Source organism: Acanthopagrus latus, chromosome 9, assembly GCF_904848185.1.
Source record: "Acanthopagrus latus isolate v.2019 chromosome 9, fAcaLat1.1, whole genome shotgun sequence".
Lineage (NCBI taxonomy): Eukaryota > Metazoa > Chordata > Actinopteri > Spariformes > Sparidae > Acanthopagrus > Acanthopagrus latus.
In genome coordinates, this window is record NC_051047.1 from 23468410 (window position 1) to 23490808 (window position 22399).

At 40.8% G+C, this 22399-nt stretch overlaps 1 protein-coding gene across 5 annotated transcripts in view; it reads left to right on the plus strand.

The window, feature by feature from the left end:
* The window catches only part of ramp1 (receptor activity modifying protein 1), a 62677-nt gene that overhangs the window by 37713 nt on the left and 2565 nt on the right, over positions 1–22399 (plus strand). For 3 of the 5 annotated variants that reach the window (XM_037110757.1, XM_037110758.1, XM_037110759.1), the window contains exon 4: positions 2501–2639. In XM_037110757.1, coding sequence (XP_036966652.1) covers positions 2501–2639 — 139 coding nt within the window. Of the gene's footprint in view, positions 1–2334; positions 2640–20847; positions 22385–22399 lie in introns of those variants that run through there. The other 2 variants (XR_005077134.1, XM_037110760.1) reach the window with 2 other exon arrangements.

Consider the following 22399-nt stretch of genomic DNA (forward strand, 5'->3'; position numbering starts at 1 on the left):
ATATATATAGAGAGCGCTGGCCTGAGGGCCCTGCAGTCAACAGGGATTTGGGTTCATTTTTACTGTTTCTACGCACATTTACACCACAATGTTGGTCAGTGCAAAAGTCATGAAACATACAGGTTTCAAACTATGTCTCTCTCATGGAAAAACAACCATAATGAAAATGACTTGTCTCTAAGAAGAAAGTGTTGTTGACGTGTGATATTGTTATATCATTTCAAAACCTTGTGTGGCAGGTGGGGTGATTGGATGGATCCCTACCAACAAAAGCTTCTTCTTATCATGATCTCTCCTCCTCGTTTCCCTCTGGTGGAAATAATTATTTTTTTTCTGACGTTGCATGGCGGCAGCTAAAAAGAGCTAGAATAGTTTTAAGGATTGTTGAACGCCTCGATGGTCAAAAGGCTCAAAGCAAAGAGTTGTTCAAACACACCGTTTAAGTTGTAGTTCTGAAGTGTCATATCTCACTTTCTACTTCCTACCTTTGTCTGGTTTCCCACCCTGTGGACTCCTCACCTGTGTTCTGTCAGTTAATCAGTCATCTTTGTCCATCCATCTGTTCTGTGTTCCTGTGTCTCCCCGTCACTTCTTCCCATCTTGTGTCCTGGCTTTCATGTCCTTTCCCTCGCAATATTTCTGGTTTGTAGTTTGCTTTTTGGCTTGAACTTTTTTTTTACCTTGGAGTTCTTGAGTTTTTTTTCCCCTGACTTTTGTTGCTTCTCTTTTAGATTTGGATTTTCTGGTCTGATTTGGTATTAAAGCTTGCTTTTTATTAAGTTGCTTGTGTGTCTGCGTTTGGGTCCTCTTTGTGAAACTGCGACACCAAAGTTACCTTTGTTGATGCTCTGCAAAGACCCTGTAATGACTAGATGTGGGTCCAGCTTGAAATTGCATTGACAGCTGGAAAAAATAAAATAAATGAAGAAAAGAAAAATATTCTCAATACAGTTGTGCATGTCAGTAAAGTTCTAGTCACTTTATTTCGCGTCCATGTAAACAGTTGCTGGAATCAGGCTCAACCATGTGGCAGATATAAGAGCTGGCACATGAATCATTTTCGGAACGGTTTTAGAAGGTGTCATGGGGACGAGCCATCTGATCAGATGACTCACAGCAATATATTTGTCGACATATTGTTGCAAAGAGATTGTAGACGTGACGCGACTCTCTCTCTCTCTCTCTCTCTCTCTCTCTCTCTCTCTCTTCTTTTATGTCTGTGCTTTTCACAAACAATCTTGATCTTTGATCACCGTGTTTGATCAGAGTCGTGTAGACGAGCAGATAAACCTTTTCATCCTCCCTCTTCACAGCTTGAGTTGGAGTCTTTGTAGGAACGTAAACAAGTTTGTTTTTAAACCTTCATTCTATACGGTTTTCCCTCCATGTTTATCGTTTCTTATCTGTTTCTGTCCCCCCATCCCCCCTGCAGTATGGCATCCACACATAAGCATATGCATTTGCATGCATAATACAGTTGATGTAAGTGATTCTGAATGAGTGAGACATACGCAAACCCATCAGTCCACTCCTTCACAAACTCTCAGGGGGCAGGAGAGAGAGAGAGAAGTTGTAAGAATTCAGAAAGGAAGGGTATGAATGGAGGTTTACTGTGTACAGATCCTCTGAGGCAAAAACATGAGAAACAGCCACTTATCAAGAAAATGAGAGCGAGAGATGAGTGTCTTGGGAATAACAGAAAAAAAAAAAAAAAACGAGATGCAATGCAAAGTATGAGGAGGCTGCAGGGGAACAGGAAGAGGAGAGTCAAGAGGAAGTCTTAAAAGAAGGATGATCAGGGAGAGTGTTTTAAACGAGACAAATTCATGTTCCACATGTAGGTAGCACTGCTTTTGAATGTAAAGTTTACATTACAAGATTACTGCCATTAAAAAAGTGACTTTTTATGTTACACCATTACAGACTGGGAACATTTGCGCTACCAAGAAATGAAAACTCCCCTCAGCAATTCTTTGTGCAGGCTGCTACTTATATTGTACTTGTACTTGCATTTAAATCTATTGATTCTGTTGAGAAGTTTTTAGTTTTTTTTCTCAATTAGAATTAAAATTAATAAATAAGTTGAATCATTTAAAAATCCGTACATGAAACAAAGAGAAGCCGACGTTAGCTGACAGGTAGCAGTTGAAGCACTTGGCAGCTAACGACCTTTCAGCAGCTTCCTCTAAAAAAAAAAAAGAAAAAAAAAAGGCTCATATAACAATCATACCAACCACTAAGTAACCAGTTAAATAGTTGTTTTTTGTAATATTGTGAGCAGTTAAGCAGCTAACACTGTGACAGCAGATGGTGTTTATGTGTCACGTCCCACAGATGGGGAGACATCTTGGGTTGCAGCGATCGGAAAACAAACAACAACATTTAAGGTCATGGCAGCTTCTCACCCCACTTTAGTCTTCAAAGCAAGCAAGATGGCTTACGCTGAGTTTTCTGCCTTTTCTCTCATCCACATTCTCTCTTTCGTCTCCCCTTCACTCAGCAGTGTCTCAGTGTGTGTCGGCGCTGGCGTGTGGACCCCACTACGAGCTCGCCATCGAGGAGTTCTGCCTGGCCAAGTTCAGACTGGACATGCAGGAGCTGGACCAGAGACACTGGTGTAGCTGGGAGGACACAGTCGAGTAAGTATTTTTGGCTCGTGATCTATACAATCCACCCAAGTTTTTGATCATTTTCCAGCAGCTGATTAGATTCTGCGTGAGAGAAAACAGAGAAAGAGAGTAAGTGAGTGGAAAGAACGAAGGGGGATGAGAGACAGTCAGTGCAGAGAACAAAAGATGTATGTTCCTGGCATGAACACAGATCTTTTGTGCCTGTACAAATATTATCTTTGCAAAAGACGTCTGGCACCACAGGATTTCATTGCTCTTACGATTTGAGTGCCAGTTATCGACACCGCAGCAATTAAATAATCCTCATGATCATCAAACTTTTTTGTATTCAGACAATAAAACCTTAATTGTAATATCATGCTGCCTCCCTGAGATGGCTCATAAGGCCCCACTCCCCTACTTTCATCAACCTTAGGGGAACCCAATTAAGCAGGTCTCTAATAAGTCTGACCCCAGGCTGGTTTGTTGTAGTCTCATGAGCAGCATTGGCTCTGATCTCATGAGAAGTACGCACTGTTGCTTTTCAATCCCTTTCACATTGCTTTGGTCGCAAGCCAACTATGTCATAGTAGGAGTGGAAAATAACCAGCTGCAACATCAATTTCGGTAAAAGAGCAGTGACGCTCGGCCTATATTAGGACCTTAATATTCACTTAGCTTGCACTAACTGTAATGACTCTAAAGACAATAAATCCCAACACAGGCTGCACTCTTTGTGTTTAGATGAATAATGAATTGTCAACAGTGGGAACCTGAACCACGACAGCAACACAAGGCTCTGTTTTTCAATGTGTACATCGTCCATCCACGTGGAAATCCTGGTGCATGCAGACGAAACATTTATCTACATTCAATAAGCTGCAAGAACCAGTGGAAAAAGTGGCTGCTTGAGTTTACCCATAGTCGTGCGTGTCGCTGTTGGGTAGATGTGGTTTACACAGTACATAAAATAAGCGTAGCAGAAAGTTCAGCTATGTCATGTTTGCATCGTACCAACATGATTGACTCGATATCCTGAAACATTATGGCTAAACTACAACCACAGGAATAAACATGGATGCTAGAAGAATTATGGTAACGCTTTACAAAAAAATAGAAATGTAACACTAGAGCAGATACCAACACTTTAAACTGCAGGTCAGAGCAGTCACATCAACTACACTGGAAACAACAGCAAGGAGATGACGAGGGAGTGAAATTACACAACAAACTTAAGTGTTATTCAACATTTTTTTGTGGTCATGTCTAGGCTGGCAGCAATTGGATGAAGTGAGGGAACAGTTGCCATATTTTTTAATACAGAAAATGACATATCTTACAATTAACAATTATTTGAAATCCCAGTCTTTCCCTCATCTTAACCAAACACAAAACCCTGGACTCTGGTGTAACGTTCCTGCACTTTGTATGTCCATCATCCACCCTGACCACATGGTGCATGGCACATAAAAGTAGTTTCTCATTCAGTCAAAGAAACACTGACACAGCATACGATCACTTTGTCATTACGTCACCACGATGTAAATACAAAAGCAGTTCAGTAATGTACAAACGTAATTTCTAGGAGACCGTCTCAGGTCTTGGTTATAATGATATTGTTGCTGAGTTCTGGCACCTCAACAATATCAGTGCAACAAGGTCTGCTGGGGCATGAAACAAGCCTTCACATAACATTTATATTACCTAACTGCTTTATTTGGAGGTGAAACTGAAATAGAGCAGTCAGAGAGTTTGTAGTTATCTCTCATTTCAGGAAAACTACACACACAACAAGGTAAAGTTCAGTCAGAGCCTATTTTATCAAACCACTGACCATTTAAGGCATATGGCTTTACCGTTAGGCTTATTGCTCTCTGAGGGAGAATCTCAAAGAATGTGAGCAGTGACGATGTTTCTGGACAACTAATCCCCCTGCTGATAAACATACACAAACATTACACAATTTTAGTTACATCAACTACACCAAAAATATAGCACACATGGAGGAGGCTGGGGTGGAGGAGGAGGAGGGAGCTGGTACCAGAACAGGAAAGCGAGAAGTGTCGGGTTATTCTGTACACCTGCATGGATGTGATTGGATGTTAGTAGTTATGTTGAAGTATAAATGAAACAGACGATGATGTGGATGAAAGTCATAGTCATTTCTCTTGTTGTCGGACAGAAATTGCATCTTTGAACAACATCTGATCACCTTTCTTAGAGTTTGAGTTTCAATCCGAAAAACAGAAAAAGCAGGAAAAGAACAACAAAAAAAGAAGATGGATGAGTAAAAGATTAAAATGTCAGAATTGCTCAGCTGAGTAGAAGAGGTCAAATATCAGCACAGTTGCTTCCTCCTCGAGGAAAAGCTGCATCTTGGCCAAGACGCCACTGGGGATCTCTAATTCAGTTCAAATGACATTTGGTGTCTGCGTACGTGTCTGTGTGTGTGTCCTTTCCTCAGATCACAGAATATTCCTCTTCCCATTACACTTTACAAGCTTTCACAGAGAGAAAAGCGCTCAAGTGTCAAACTGACTTTGCATGGCTGCCTTTCGTCTGCATTCAAAGACATTTAAATTAAATACAGTATGTCACCTTCAGTGAAAACAACCCAGTCACCAGAATGAATGTTGGTGATGTGGGTTTCTGCAAACTATAGCTACTCTATGTTGAAACTTCACATGTCGTGATGTCTGCTTTTCATTTTTCATGTTTTGTTTATGGGTTGAGACACAGAAGCAGAGTTCTCCTTACAAACAGCCATCGGTTTTGCACCCTACAACATGCTCACATGTGTTTTTAACACCGTCTTGAACAGTGGTCTCTGGTTTTGCAGCATCTTCCATGCTTTTATATGTTTAAACACTGTCATGTACAGTGGTCTATTGCTTGGTAGTCTTCACATTGAAAATAACTTACGGTTTAATGCTAACAAGTGTTGAAACACCATCTTGAACAACAGTCTCTTGCTTGGTAGCCTTCCTGTTAACATCATCCAGGAGTTTCAGGCTTACAGAGTTTATTTGTTGTACATTAGAGCTGCTGTTTTTATATACAGTGACCGCAGCATCTCACAAATGACTTTCTGTGACCTTTCAAGCTAATGACATCCATTATACATTTGCACTCCCACAGCCCCTCGTGATACTATTTGCTCTCCTGTCAATATGCTGTGGTGTTCACATCAACTCCCAGCATGCAATGAGAAAAGGGAAAAGAAATCCCCCTGAACAGGTCACCACACCATTAGCTGCCACTCAGTGCAGCGATGTCTCAGTTCAATTCAGAAGCAGTGCGGCACTCAATGACACTAATGAGCAGATAATCACAACAGTCTGTAGTATTTCTAATCAGTCCACTGGAGATGGAATAGCAAATATCCACCTTTTCAATCAGATTGAAACCAAATACACAAAGGTAACCATGGATGTTAATAATAGTGTGGATCAATTCTGATGCTGCGTGAAACATCCAGACAGTACTGGGCACAATTTCTGAATGAATGTTGAAGATTTTCAGATTTATTTTTATTTTCTTCAGGGGCACATTCAGTTGTGGCAACATCCTCTGAGAAGGTACGTGAAGCAGGAGAAGTTGATGTTTCACTGCGCTGACTTGTAGGTTTCTACTGTGTCTGTATGACATGACCGCGGGCCTAATTTATATCGTATTAGAACAGTTCGATGATAAACTTGATGACGGTGACGCTGACTGAATTTTGTGCAGATTGATTTTGATTGGTGAAGTCCAAACTGAGCTTGCATCTGCAGACGTGGCGTTTTCTGTGATGGATTGGTAAAGTCAAGCAAGTCCCAAGAGTCTTATAATCAATTCTCACAGCTTATGGAAATGTCTGGAAATCAATTGGAATACATTCTGACGTGTGAAACTCAAAAAGGAAGAGGATTTACAATGCATTTAGACATTTCGCGTCAGCTGTGGTGATCCTTCTAAGCGGCTCGCCGCACCAGAAAAGCTGTTTACATCCAGTAGGCGACGCGTGACTCGATCACAAACTCGGATATCAGCATGCACCCAATTCCACACGAATTCATGTTCAAATATTTACTGCTGGATGTTCGGCTCAGTGAACCACTGTAAGATGTCAGGCTTGTTTAATTACCTCCAGAAAACAATTCCCAGGGAGGTGATGCAGCAGAATGGACGGCGGTCACCTCATCACCTAAAAACCTTGAAAGAGGTTAGATATGACTTCTTAGCAATTATTTGGGGGAAAAAAAGAAAATGAGATGACTTCAGACAGGAAAGAGGAGAAATTCAGCTGTTGACACGGTGATCTTTAATTGGGACGAGCTGAATTACTCATTCCAGCCCCGCTGAGACAGTGATAAATTAGCGGGTTGCATTTAGTTGTATGATAATTCGGAGAAGAATGTTGTTGCAGTTAATCACGTCCGTCTGCCAGCACTGACCCAGGTATGGAAAAAGACACTTAGCAGATGGAAAATATGACGAGTGTGTTAATGCAGATGGAAGGCAGATGGAAAGACGTGGACGTCCAGCTGGAGACAGGAATGATAACACGTCTCCATCTAGGTTCAATTTGAACATTTTCCAGCGTGTTGCTCTAAAAATTAAAAAGCACTCTAAAGCTGTCTGCATTTGATCCGCTCATCTGACACTCTCAACGACGCATAAAACAAACTGAGGCTTCTAATATATTTTCATGTCCTTTTTAGGCTCATAAATGCTAAAAATAACGACAGGGGATACACGTCCGTCTGTTAGTCATTTGTTTGTCCTCCGTGCTTTTATTTTTAAAACCTCTCACAGTTCCGTCTCTAATTACGGCTCAATGAGACGACATCATGATTAATCAGGACGCGCTCCTGTTGATGCCGCGTGGTCACTCACCCGCAACACAGGCCGCTCATATCAGAGTCGTCATTAGAGGCTGAGTCATGCAAAACAAAGGTGAGCTGGAGGGAGGAAGCGGCTCATGTAGCTAACTGATGTATGATCTTTTTAAAGGCAGTATGAACACCAGTGGTGAAAGATCCTTCACTTGAAATATAATGTAACTAGACGGCACTGAGGTTTTTTTTCTTTTTCAGTTGCAGTACAAGTGCCTATTAGTTCCATTATATTTGAGACAAGACAGACGACTCTTCAGCTGATGTCTCCAGAACAATCTAGATGGATGAATACCTCCACAGACAGGAGGAGTCGAATGTCCAAGTCCCTCCAGATCGATTAGAGTATATTCAGATCACCTGTTGCTCAGCTGTGGAGACTTCCTCCTAATTACTGATTAAGAGCATTATGGGACATTCCCTCATGACCAATCAGGCTGCGACAGCGTCCTTTCACGAAGGCTTAAGAGGAGGGCACTGACACACGCAGGTCATCTGATTCTCTCCCAGACATACTGCAATTCTTGACTTAACAGCTTCTATCTTAGCCAGGAACTGATCTGTCTTGTGATGTAGTTGAGTGACTATTTCAAAAAGTCATGATTCAACTTAAAGTCACCTGCATCAGAGGTTGCCTGCAGGTTTCGGTTTCTTTTGTTGTTTTTCTTCCCTGAAGCCTCTTTATTCACGTTCCATTCATTTTCATTCAATTTCACTTAATTTCGAAAAGCTCAGGTTAAAAATTAGTATCATTAATTTAACCCTTTTAAAACATCAAGTGAATGATTGACGCAGCAGAACACCAGCATATGACAATTTTGTCAATAACTCAGAAAAACAGCCCTGTTTTTCAGCATTGTGACGCTTCATTTTAAAACAGTTTCTGAAAGGGACACTTCTTCCTCCTCTTAATTAGAAAAATTCAAATTCGAAATCACAATTAATACCTCTGAGATGCAGTGGAGCAGAAATAGAAACGCTCAAGTACCTCGAAGTTCCACTCTCGAGCTTTCACCTCCGTCGTGGTCTTTATTTCCTCGTTCAGCCATTAAATCTCTCACTAAAGTTTTCATAGCTTCTGGGGCCCGGGAGCTTTCTGTGTGAGGTCAGGGTACCGAAGACGCCTCAATAATGCAGGCGTCGCCTGGGTCACGGCACGTGCCAGGAGGAGGATGTGCACAGATTTAGTCTGACTCTGATGGTTGGTAACTGTAGTCATTCCAGGTTTTTAAATTGGGATTAAATATAAAATGATGAAATTTGCCAAAAAGGAACTGATCAGATAAGAACTGCTGGAGAGAAAAATATGTAATGATAAAGTACTCGGTATTCAGCTGTCATGTCCAATTACTCGGTGCCAGCGGCTTCTCTGTACAAAGAAAGTAGCAGTTTAATTGCTTTCAGCCGGTGGGTTGCAACTCCAATTACTGAGTGTCTGAGTCTTCTCAGTGGTCTTTTTCTGCAGCCATTAAAAGAGGAAAAAGCCTTCTGGTAAACCGCTGCGGCACGAGTCTGTGTTTTAATCCAATCCAATCCACACAGAGATGATACAACTCAATCATATTGTTTACCAGAATAAGAGCATTAGCAGAACATCATTAGTCAAAGTCCACAGAATTTAACAGAAGCTCCAGAGATGAATTAAAAATTCTCCTTCCTCCTGTGAGCCTCTGAGTGGGCGGGCAGGTGTGCAGGTCTGATTGACAGCTGAGGAGGAAGGGACGCCGTGGCGCGATGTAACGTGGGCCGCACTTCAAAGGTGTCTGCTGTGAAGGCTGTTATGTACAACAGTGCGTGGACAGGCAGGAGACCACATCATGAAAACCAAAACAGTAAAAAGAAAAGTGATATTTATGTCTCAGGAGCACAGAACGTGTGCCTCATGACGCTGTACAGCATTGTTGTTAATGTTGTAGTGTGGTCTTCTTTTTTTAATCTCCACTCATCAATAAACTACATCGCTTCACTCAAGAGGTTGGCTCAACCTCATCACCCCCAGTTTTCCATCCTGTATTATGCCTGCAGTAGATGACTAGATCAGCTTATAGTTTGGAATCAGATTCAGCCAAGAATCACATTATCATGATCAGCATCCGGACCAGAGCTCACTTGTAACCTTCTACTTGTGTATTGTGTTGTTGTTCCTGATGCACGTACGCGTGAAGTGTTCTGCTGAATAGGCCCCAGTTCACAGTAATTTCACTTCCATGTCCAGATGTTAATGTTAGTAAGGTGAGAGAATTCCTGAGTTGTATTTTCTCACAAATTTCTCAGATTTAAACTCTGAATAGACTTTACCGTCAGGGCCCCTCAACTTTGTAACAACCAACCTGAGGAGACGAGTCTTTTTTTAATTGATTTTTTCTTTCTTTTTTCCACTTACTGTTCTACTACTATTCTTTTTGCTGATTTTTCATCGTTTAATCTGTTCTTAAGACCTTTGATGTGATGTTGTCTTTTTATTGATTCATTTTTGTATTACTTTTCTCTCTTTCCTCTCTGATTTTGCTGTTTTTTTGTCTTTTATTCATTTTTTCTTACTTGTAGTGACTCAAGGCAGTTGGACCAGTCATAAAACGTTCCCTCTAGCCACTGGAGTACACATCCATCCAGCTTGTGACTGAGAGTCATTATTCTATTTTTAAGTTATTATAAATTACCATACATAAGGTTATACTGACAATCAGGTTTTTGCTGTTACTTTAAGCCAAAGAGTGATCTTTTCTAAAACCAAAAACCTAACCTAAAATAAATCGCAGGGTTTGTTTTTCAGTTTTAAAGAGATGAGAAACAAATACGTAAAGATTGGAGCTCACATCACTAATATGCATTTGATGGAAAAAGAAAGTTCACTTGCCCTCCATCTATTCCTCTAAACTTTAACATCAACAACTTGAGATAATCCGCTGCGTGTGAATATGTATGAGCTCCGTTAAGAATGCTTCTGCTTTAGTCAATCCATCTGCCAGCCTCCGTAACACACGACCCTGTAGGCTGCATCTGCTCATCCGTCCGCTCTGTCTGTCGGGCTACTCGGTTATTTGTGGCACATTATTACTGCGTTCAGGGTGACAGCAGCTCAACGTAGCCTCCAACACGCACACAGCTCCTGTTGCATTATGCATGATACGGTTCAAAAACACCACAGAAACAACTTTTCTTTAGTTTTAGTTTTCATTTTCTATGTAAATAAACTAATTAGGCTCGACACAGAGCCTCCGAGGGGAAAACAGAAGTTCCAAAAAGTTCTCATTATGAATCTTCAGGGGTGAGAAGACAAGTGAAAACATGTGTTTCAAGCACTGGTCAATGTTGAGATTTCGGGCTATTTTGCTCCCATGACTGAAATGACTCAAAATGTATAAAAATTTTCATTTTAGCTCTGATTTTGTATTAATGAAGTGTGAATCAAACCTAATTTTTGTTCAGAATTTAATTAGAATTGGGTTTAAAACCATAAGTCCACTTCGGTAGCACTTATTACACCAAACAACCTGGTTTTATTCCCAACTGTATTCCGAAGGTTTTAACAGGTTTCTGATTCAAACATTTTATGCTGAAAAACAAGGCCCAAGTGGTTTTTGTTTTTTTATGGCTGACAGGATTTTTTGTTTTATGTATTGATTAAACTGCAACCCAATCTCATTATTAAGTAAGTGTGTTTATGCTAAATCACAGATAAGTTAAAGCTTTATGAGGTTTAGGTAAACAAGTTGGTAAAGTTTATGACAACATCATGTTTTGGCTTAAAATACCTGTTGTGATCAGACAATCGTGGCTTGTAGATTTTACAACTTCCCTTCAACAATATTTACTTCTCGTTGTCACGAACACGGCTGGGAATTGTCTCGCGGCTTAACTGAAAAATATCCTGTGGTTTCACACTTAGAAAAGTTGAAATGCACACCTGAACAGCGGTCACCAGCTTGGCAGCCTTGTTGCAACTACACCATCGTCCCTCCTCCTCCCAACATGAAATCCAGATAGTAAAGACGTGATGTGAACGCAATATGACGTGTTCTTTGGAAATGTCGGTACATGTATCTGATGACGCATACACATTTTAATGAACAGTATCTGTGGATTGCAGAAAAACGTTCCTTTCCATTATATTCTGATTTACAGAACATTTTATTCAGGATAAATATGCTAAATTATGCTAACATTTCAGCAAAATAAGACAACGATTTTGAACTTAGCTTTATTCAATATTCAGACTTCTGTTTTTGGAAATATATGCTAGAAGGCATTTTAATTAGAAAGTGTCTACTTTGCATATTCATCTGTAGTTTCAGAAAACTTGTGCAGAAAATAACTGTCTGAAAGCAATCGGTGAAGTTTTCAATTTGCTGTACGCTCTCCCTTTAATGCTCCTGTTCCAGCTGTGCAGTGTTGGTTTTGGTGACCTTGGAAGCGATGAGGTAATTAGTAATTTTGTCAAGTCAGCTTGTTTAAGCACCTGGCTGGATTGACGTTGTTTCAGAATCAACAGTTTCCGCAATAAATCCAAAGACCAATAATGTGTGCTTGATTAATCCTAATTAAGCTGTTTATTCTCCCCCTTTGCCCTTATCTCTGTTTTTGCAGGCTCTTTGGTTAAAAATAGCTCAGTGTCTTGGTTTTGCAGGAGCTTTTCTCCTGTGCGATTGTTGGAGGGTATTTTGGTCGGTCAGTCCTACATGCATGCCTGTCGGCCGTCTGTAATTATTCAAAAACCCTTTATTGAGTGAGCTCACATCAGGTTACGAGCAAGCCCGGGCCAGACAAATCCAGCGAGCTCTGTAGAGTGGAAGTGTAATGAAGTTCCCTTTCGACGGGCCTCCGTGACTAAACAGCTGATTAGTCTGTGATTAGAAGTAGATTACCGTATGTTTTCACAGCTCTCATGACTGGATGGCATCAAGTATTGTCTAGATTGCCTCGAGACTGCAGATGTTATGTTAAGAACACTAGGACAATGATTTTGAATATTTGCCCTACTCAGGAGGGTTTTTTTAAGTGGGATTAAAGTTTGATTAAAAAATAGTCTGTCGTTTTTGAAGATCATCAAACTGGCTTGGATGCCTCGTCTGCTGCTCGGAGGGAGAAACCACTACATTTATTCTTGTTAATTCAAGGGAACAAACATCGTCTCTTCCCCTTCGCTGCTGCAGCTCCAATTCATTATAATCTTCCACCTCCTCTATCATCATTATGATATATTGGCACGTGCACACAGTTCTGTCTTTGAGAATCCAATTCAGAACTGAGTACATACACTGAAGCCCTCAGAGGCAGGAGGTGTTTCCCTGCTCTAATTGAGCCATCTCCTTGTATGTCAATACTGCAAACATTGTGTTTGATGACTCATTGGTCCCTCTGGGTTTCTGTTGAAGCAGGGATTCAGGATGAGTTTCCCCAAAACCATTTTTTTTCCTTCATTGTTCACCAGGGCTGGGTGGCCCAGCTAGCTCTGGAGGAGAGCCAGACCTCCTGGATGTTAAACAGAAAGGGTCTCAAACACAACATACACATGCAGGTGGGTAACTGAACAGAAAAGCAAGCTTTAGAAAGGAAAGAAAAGAAACAAAAGGCAGGTGGCAGAAGACACGCAGTACAAAAGTTAATGCAACAAACAAATCGAGGACAAGCCAATGAAGAGCTGAGGACATGAGGAGCAGGACTGACGCAGGGCTGCAGACAGGAACAGGAGACATGTGACAAACAGAACAGACGGACTGAGTAACTGGAAAACACAGACTTCAACACAGGACACTGGTGGAGAGGAGGAAAAGTCAGGAAAAAAAAGGAAATGAAAAGCAAACATGACACATGAGGACAGAACTAATAATACAGCAAATAAATACACCACAAACTCAAACTATTACAGAGGAGGAATAAAGATGGCGCTCAGATCTGATCTGCCTTTTACCATCAGGATTTATCTTCACTCCTGTTTATCAACCCGACTGCAGCAACAGTCCAGAGATTTTTTTTGTACTGTAACGTTCTCGACATGATTCTCTGGGTTTGAACCCGGTTGGAAAACTTTGCAGTAGTGAGAGTACACAACTCAATATTATTTTATTATTTAAGTCTCTGTCGCTACTTTCACCACAGACTTTTGGGTAAATTATAGTTTCAGTTTAAGTCAGTTTATGTTTTAATTTTACTATTTCTTACAATATATTCTACTAGGATTGTTCAATTAAATTCAAAGCAAAGAAGAAAAGTTCTGTTGATACCATCTTGATTTATAGAGTTCCAATTGCACTAACAATTACGCATAGTTTACATAGATTATAATATATTTTAATAAATCTTTCAAGTTAATGTACTTTTTTTTTCGAAAGGCATGTGGCAAACAAAATTAAGAGAAAGAAAAGAGGAGATACAGAGAGAGGAGAGAGAGAGAAATGTCACGTCATGATGACAGTAATTATTTAAACGATAACAAAATACAATAAACTTAAATAAAACCAAGTTTTTGGTTCCCTTTCTTGTTAGTTATAATGCTTCTGACGCAAAGGTCAGCACATGTGAATGATGTGAAATTGCCTTGCTGTAGCATCTGAGTTAGTTTATTTGTCCAGGTGTGGTCGGGGATATTTTAGCACAGACAAGACAAACATTTATATACACACATGTATAAACTGTATAAACAGGCGCAGGAACAAATTCATACCCGGGGCAAACACACACTTGGAGCACTCCAACACAAACACGCATGCTGCACATGTGCAGTTATTCACACAAACACGAGCACACGTGTGTCGAAAACAAACGTCAGCGCAGAACGAGCTTCGTCTGTTCAGCGTGACACCGACTGACTGATTGGAAACCGATAGAGAAGGAAGATAAGAAGCAACCGAGAGAAAACTGTGTGTGTTTTGGAGGCCAGAGACGACAAGAAACTGCTTCAATGTTAGAGAGAAAAAAAAAAAAAAAACTCTTTCAAAAGTTTTCACTTGTTGTGTAGGAAAGAGAGGGCTGCGCACACACACACACACACACACACACACACACACACACACACACACACACACACACACACACACACACACACACACACTTGTGCACAGGCTCAGATGTTTAATCTCCCTGGAGGGAAAGGGATGCAGGAGGTTAGCAGAATAACAAAGTAGAAAGAGAAGGAACATTTTGTGTGATGTCCTCGGCGGTGACAGATTGGCCTGTTTTCTTTTGGATTTCTTTGGTTTCAGAGGGAGGACTCTCTCCCTCTCTGCTCTGACGTGACAGAAAGGCTCCACTTCATCACTTCCATTTACTGTGGAGGGTTTGGGTGATGACACATTGTTCAAGATTACAGGACAGATGCCAGGTCGTGTTTAGACATTTAGAACTGGAGCTAAATGAGCGCAGATATGTATCTTTGTGTCAAATGACAATAGGCTTTAATCTACAATAGGCTTCTCTGTCTGCTGTTCTCAGTGCCTGCCGCACTCTTTTCATGCTTCATGACCCATTTTCCTTCTCCAGGGGATCTCTTTGTTATCCTATCAGACATTCTCCTCAGTTATAATGAATATAATAACCCTATCAAATCGATTTTATGTTTCATAAATTGCCCACCAGCCGATTTCTTAATCTTTTGATGACAATGGGTGTTAATTTAGTGTTCTTAATAGACTCAACTGTTCTTGTTTGTGTGTAATTAAAGGGTAATCCCGCCAACTTTACATGTTAGAGTGTGTTTCCAGGTCTTGTGGCATACTGCATGTGAAAAAAAGTAGCGTAAAGGCTCTTGTGGCCCCAGAATAAGCTACATGTTGTCTGATAAATGATGTCACTTTGTGGTTAAGTTGCATTGTGGGTAAGGTTTTGAGGTGTCGTCTTTGCACTCCAGTAACACTGTCGGACTTTTATTCCACACATTCTTCTTCCTTGTGCCTAAGTTCCCCACATCACTGGAGGCATCATGCAGCTTCCTCTGGAGCCACAAAAAAATTTCTACCTACATTTGTCCACATGCAGCAGTTTTCCCCAAGACCTGGAAACATACTTTAATGTGTAAAATTGGTGCATTTGCCCTTCAACATTGTAGATTTATATTCAGGACGGCGTCACATTACTACATATTTTATGATAACAACTGTTTAAAATTCCAATGTGTTCTTCAGATATCTGTGCAAAAGTCTAATACCAATAACTTTTCTCATTTAAATCTGAATAAGCGATGATCAGTATCAGCCTTCTTTATAATCGTACACTGAAACACTCAAAACATACACTTGGATAATGATTCAGCCTGAGCCCAGACCACACACACTCACAGTCAGACATACTTCTTCAGTTGACTGTTTACAGCCTTTTTAACACAAACAGCCAAACATCTTCAGTTTCAAGAGTGCTTCAGTTGCATTTCCATAATTAAGGCTCCAGGAATAAATACACATCATGTAGTTTTTGTGAGCTTTTCAAGCGTTTGTTTTTCTCAGAGCACTGATTATGCTCATGTTTATAATCATGAAGCTTCACCTTACAGAACGGAGTATGCAGCTCTTTGTTATTCATGTACACAGAATGACTATGTATTATTATTATTATTATTATTATTATTATTATTATTATTATTATTATTATTATTATTAACCCTCTAGAGGGTTAATACAGAGCGTCTGTACGATGTTTCTTTTAAGCCATTTGAAATCATTTCCAGTGTATCAGAACACAGAAAATAAAGTCGTAAACTTTGTGATGTAGAGTTTACATTGAAACATTGATGAATTATTAATTGATCATCTAAAATGTCTCCTCTTACTCTTTATAATCTTAATGCCGTAATATTGTGCAGTCATCAACACAGCAGACTGCCACCGTCCTTAAAAGGGGACACTTGGCCCGTAACAAGGTGCATGTTTAATGCCATAACTCTTTTAAGAAGAAGAATCTTTATTTGATCACATACTATACATTGATGAGACTGGTAATCTGCATTTAACTCATCCTGAGGGAGCGGGTTGACCCTCACACCTGGGGACCAGATCTTATCCAGTGCCTTTGGTCAGGGAGACTTAACCTGGAGTTGATACCGACTACTGTGCGGGTTAATTAGCCTGGTGGTTAAAACTCTGCTTCCCCAGCAGGATTCAGACCCCCCATGACATTCTTACTGTGAGGTAAGAGTGCTAACCACTGCCCTTCTTTTACCATGACACTTGAAAGCACCGGAACATGAAGTCTTGATGTCCCTCTTATCCCAGAGCACTGTCTTTGGTTCTTTGCCTACAAAGTACTGATAAACTGGTCCTCTTCACATGAGACACCAAAGCTTGTGACACACTGTTTCTTGGAGTCAGAACTTAAATTAAGCCACAAGTTTGTCACTGATGGGTCATTCAGTCAGGTGATGACAGTCCATTCGGGTGGCTGAAAACAGTCCTCTGTTAAAAAGAAATGCATTTGGCTGCACTGGTCGGGAAGGTTGAAATGAAATACAATCCAGGAGGTCCTGTTTGAGGAATGGATACATCAGTATCAATGATTATTAGCACGGCACATTTTGGACCTCTAGGAAGTCACAGCAGCCGTTATTTTGTATTTTGTTGCAACGATTGCATGCCAGACTGAAGAAAGACGCAAATGTTGCTATATAATCCACCAGGCCTGTGACTAGTCTCGCTCCAATGAATGAGGGGACGCAGTTTGTCTGAACATGACCAAACAGCCTGACCCTGGAGATGTTTGCCACTCTGATGGTGATCTCAAAGAGAAGTTTCACACGGCTAAATATAAACTGCTCCTGAATATAATATGACGCAGAGGTTGTCCGGAGGGCAGTGGCAAACAAGACATGAGTGGGCTTCGCAATTTACTTTTTCAGACTTTCAGGAAAGTGTGACATGTTAAAAGCTAGAAGGTGACAGCATGATATTAGTCTGTTTTAAAAATAGTATTTCCAACTGTGTGAATGGTTCCTGCAGAAATGATCAGTCCTCCACTTAAGCTCAAGCTTTTAAAGGCTGGGAGGAGGATTTGTCACTTGAACAAAAACGTTTCAAACTGCATCCGGATCCACACAATAGAGGAATCTTTTGTTGCAAGCCCGTCTTCATCAGAAAAACGGCTGCATAGGTCAAATGTGAAATAATGCCATGTTTGAATGTGGGTGGAAGCTGTAGCGAGCCAAGTTGGTTAAACAAGCCCCCCATATTGGAAGCTACCAAGATAGCCACGCAAGTTTTATCACAGGATAATCGTGTTTGTTTTGGAATAAACCGACAGTCCATCTCATGGTAGCTTAAATACACAAAAACTTACAGCTTCACTTACATTTTTCCAAGTCACAATTTGTTGTGAATAAAATAAAATACCATCTTTTTTTTTTCTTAAACCGCTGGGTGAACAACATCCTCTCGCTCAACACGCGTCACCAACATCGATGCGGCCACTGCCTCAGGACAGAAAAAGTACTGAAATAGATTAAAATCATAATAAATCTGTGCATTTTATGAGGAATATACAGGAGCAGCTCTGCAATGTTTAAGTTACAGGTTTTGGTGTGTTCAACACTAACACACCTGTTTTATGACAGACTGTGACTTTGGCTGTGATCAAGGGCGTGACTTTGGCACTCCGCTTAAACGGTGTTAAATGATACACGAGAAACAAACTCTGTCTTAACACAGAACGACTGAAGACTTTGGCATCTGTTTGACCCTGAGCAGAGACATAACCTCCTTGGCAGAGATTATGTGACTCATTCAAGGCTCGGACAACCTCACTAGCATCTTTCTGCCTTGAAAGGACAGCAGCGCTTACATAACTATGTCACATGTCACCTTGGCTTCATACCTGTCCACCTTATGTACTGAGCTCTGTGGCTGTCCCCCAGTGGAGTAAAGGAACAGTCCGGACTCATTTCACAAGTCACTGGAGCAGCTTTGCACTGTCTTTATTTATTCATTATCCAGGTTTTATTTATTCACACTGTGCTCCTCAGTCAGCAGATCAAACTACTAAAAACAGCATGCGGCTGCCTAATTCAGCTGCCTCTGTCCTTCATCTTTGACATCAATAAACACGAACTGTTAAGCTTTAATTTTAGGCCCGTCTCTCACTTCACGTTTGTATCTATCTCTTTATTTTGATAGTTTAACTCTAATTGTCTCCACGTCTGAGTTGATCTGAAGATGAATTTTTCATTTGCTCCCAGACGATATACGAGTACAGGTTTTTGAAATCGTTTTCCGAGCATCATTTTGCAAGCTCAAACTCCTAAACATCCCTTTTTCAAAAGCCATATCGCCTGAAAAAATAAATGTAACATTGCACACCTCATCTCCCACACACTTTCGGATTAGAAAATACAAAATCAGAAACCACTCAACGTGAGAGTGGGCACACAGTTATGCACAGACTTGACCATGCTTACTGATGTGTGCTGTCAGATAATGCAAAATGATATGGAAGTGATGGGCTGGACAAAACTGCACCCAAAACAGGAGCAAAAAACAAAACAAAAAAAAAAAGGTATGTGAGCAGTAAACAGACAGTTTGATATCATTTGAATCTTGTTTATGTCAAGTCCTTTCCATAAAATTCATATTAAGTGGGCGCTGGGCTCTGAAACCGGGTGAGTAAAAGCAACAGGTGAATCTTTGAGATGTGACGCTGCATCATTTTCAGGAGAATGCGACACTGACTTACCTCCCAAGGAATACTTTGACCTTTTGCTAGAAGACGTTAACAGCCTGTAGAAGCCGGGCATATCATTATCAGTGGATCTAAAGTAATTTTAAATGGGTGCCAGGGCAAGAAACACTGTTACTGTTTAGAATAGCTAACCCTGTGTGGAGCAGCGCCGTTTCTTTGTCTAAATAAGATGAGCCATCTATGTAAACCTTTTTTGTCCGACGTCCTGAGGTTCAAACTGGGATGGCAAATGCAGTCTGGAATAGATAATTCAGGGAACTCAAACTCAACATCCATTAGTCGATGCAAACATAAACACCCAGTACGCAACTGGATTAGAGAGTCTGGCTTTCACGATAAACTTTAATAATTTGGCCTTTGAAGCCTTTGGATTACATCACTGGGGTTTACAGTCTCATCTAGAATGCCACTCTGTAGAGCGCATACCTCCGCCAAGGCCCAGCAATCTCCTTTAATTCACTCAAGTCAGCCATAACTGCTTTACCATAATTTAAGCTCATCAGATACAAGATCAGCATCAAATTGTACTGAGTCACAGACCAGTCACTTAGATGCACATACATTTTTTTTTCCCATCAAGATCCAAAAACCCCTTTCTTTAAGAAGGCTGAGGAAAAATGTCCTGGATTGTTCCAGATCCACACAAATTCTATTCTGGGATCGAGACTCATCCTCCATCCAAGTTTTGTGAAAAAATCTGGACACTAATCCTGCTGACAGACAGACCAACCAAATAGACAAACAAACACATGTTGCTAAAAGTTGCATTTCTCTGCTCTCTGCATTGTCCTAAAAACAAATAAACACTATTTACTGCAACTGTGTTAATCTTAAATGCCACTGCACCTACTGCGGCCAGCAGTAACCCTGTTACCACCGCGCAGTCATTGCTGTTTATTGATCCTCACAGAGAAAACAACAAGAGCATAACAAGATATGGACTCTTGATTACTGCGCTGATCGAAACCAGTATCATTTGAAATTTCATTTCATTTCATTTTTGTTACTGTAAAAGAGGAGCAGTAAGCTCTGTGTTGCCCACCAACACATCTGATATCTCTAATACTCAAGATGCATTTCATAAAGCGGACAATCTGTGGTAGTACTACTGGTCACGGTACTGTTAGGATGGAGATCAGTGGAAGCAGAAATTAAATTTTACACACTCCTGACTGCCTCATTGTTGTTTCCAAGTCCCCGTCTTTCTTATGGAATGGGGGAAAAAATGCATTAAAACTTGATGGTCAGTACATGCATAATACAAGGCTTGTTCCTTATACATGTACACATGAAATTGCGGAGGTTAAAAACATAAAAATAGTGCTGAATGTTTCGGTCGTGCACAAGTTTAACAGTGTGTAACTGCTGTGGTTTTACCTCCCACAGGGTGATTTATTCTGTTCTGTAATGAGGTAGGACGATGAAAAAGGAAATAGTTAAAAAAAGAAATGAAATACTTGATCACATTCAGCAGCACACACAAACACACACGCTCTCATTGAAAATGCATGCTGTCAGGTTTAATTTGACGCTGACCGTATCCTCATGCGGTGAGCTTGTAACCGACTGCATCTCTTTGTGTACACGACCCTGGCCTTGACTCTGCTGCGACTTCTCAGTCGGTGAGTCATAAACATCCTCCGAAAACCTCAATGCTCATTAGACCAGCAGTATGACCGGAATTCTCTTTTTTCTCTGATTTGTAGAACTGCAAGGATAAAGCAGAGGAAGGAAGTTCACAAGCAAACAGAGTGAACCTGCCACCCGAAGCAGCCACAGTTCTCTGTAGCGCTGGTCCCATGCCAAGCTGCCCTGAGCTGTTTACAACTACAAAACTTCACCAGAGAAACACCTCGTGTTCGGGGCGCATCATCAAAAGATGTTAAAATATTAGAATTATGATACCAGTATCCAGAAGCAGCAAAATAAATAAATAAATGAATAAAAAGTGCTGATGAATCCGTTGCTCTGCACCAAATGGCAAGCAATCAACATTAGCGACTACTTGGTGAAGTTAGCCTCGGGCATTTAGCTAGAGCATTAGCCCCAGAGATATTTCCCTCTAGGAAATGGTGGAGACCAAAACAGAGCTAAAAGGACTTGCATTAGTAAAGTCGCCAGAAAGACAACTGTTTTCATTCTACATTAGTCAAAACAGCTCTAACGGAATGGTACTCTATGTCAGGGGGGTTTGTTCCCTATTTGCTAAATATACGCGGAACAGCCACAACATTTAAACCACTCACCTGGCCTCCAAACTTCCCAGATCCAAATCTGACTGAGCATCAATCGGATATGTTGAACCATCTCCGAAACATTAATGGGTCAGACTCATTACGGCATGTCCAACAGATGCTTGACTGGACTGGGTGCTGGGAAAATTGGAGACCAGGTTGACACCTTGAGCACTTGTCACATCTCTTGGGAGAATCTGAGCATTGAGGAGAGTTGTTGCTATGAGGGGGTATACTTGGCATTGCAACAAGATGATCAATATTATTCACTTCACCTGTTAGTGGTTTGTTTTTTGTGGCTGATCCATGTATGTCATGTCTGATTAAGAATTTCAAAAAAAAAAAAATCTACAGCACAAATCGGCAGTTTATGTGCTTTTATGTGCGTCATGGAAAAAGAACGACCTCTTCCACCACCTGGCCGTGCCACTAATGAACCTCAGTCAATCAACTGTCACTGTGTAAGTGTGCGTATGCCTGTGGTCTATGTAATTATGATATGCCTGCTTGGACCTTATACAGTATACTCTAAGTGTTATGATGCATCTGACCTTAATTTGTGTGGTCGCAATGTCCTCGGTGTGCTCAGTCATAGTCATGGGTCATTAACTCAATTATGGCCCAGTGAACTCCGACGATCGACTCATCATGGAGGAGCAACACACTCACACATTGTAGGTCTAAACTATAAACCGAACGCACACGACTGGTGCCTCTCGCTCCTTTATTCTTTTTTTCCTGGAAGGTCTCTAACGGTGAAGGTCAAGTGTCCTGCCTCTGAGTCACCTGGATAATTTAGCACCTCCTAGTTACACATCTTAATTTATCTGCTATAGCCAAGATCAGGCTTGAGCTCATCCTGGATGGTATCAGATCTTTGGATAAGGTTAGCTGTCTCTAAGGTTAGGGTTTAAGAATGACTAAGAATTTGGGGCAGTACCTGCATATGTGCAATGTAAGAACAAAGACTGGTATAATTCCTTTTTGATTATTTTTCGTTCACTTAATCCTTTTCTTTCCTCTC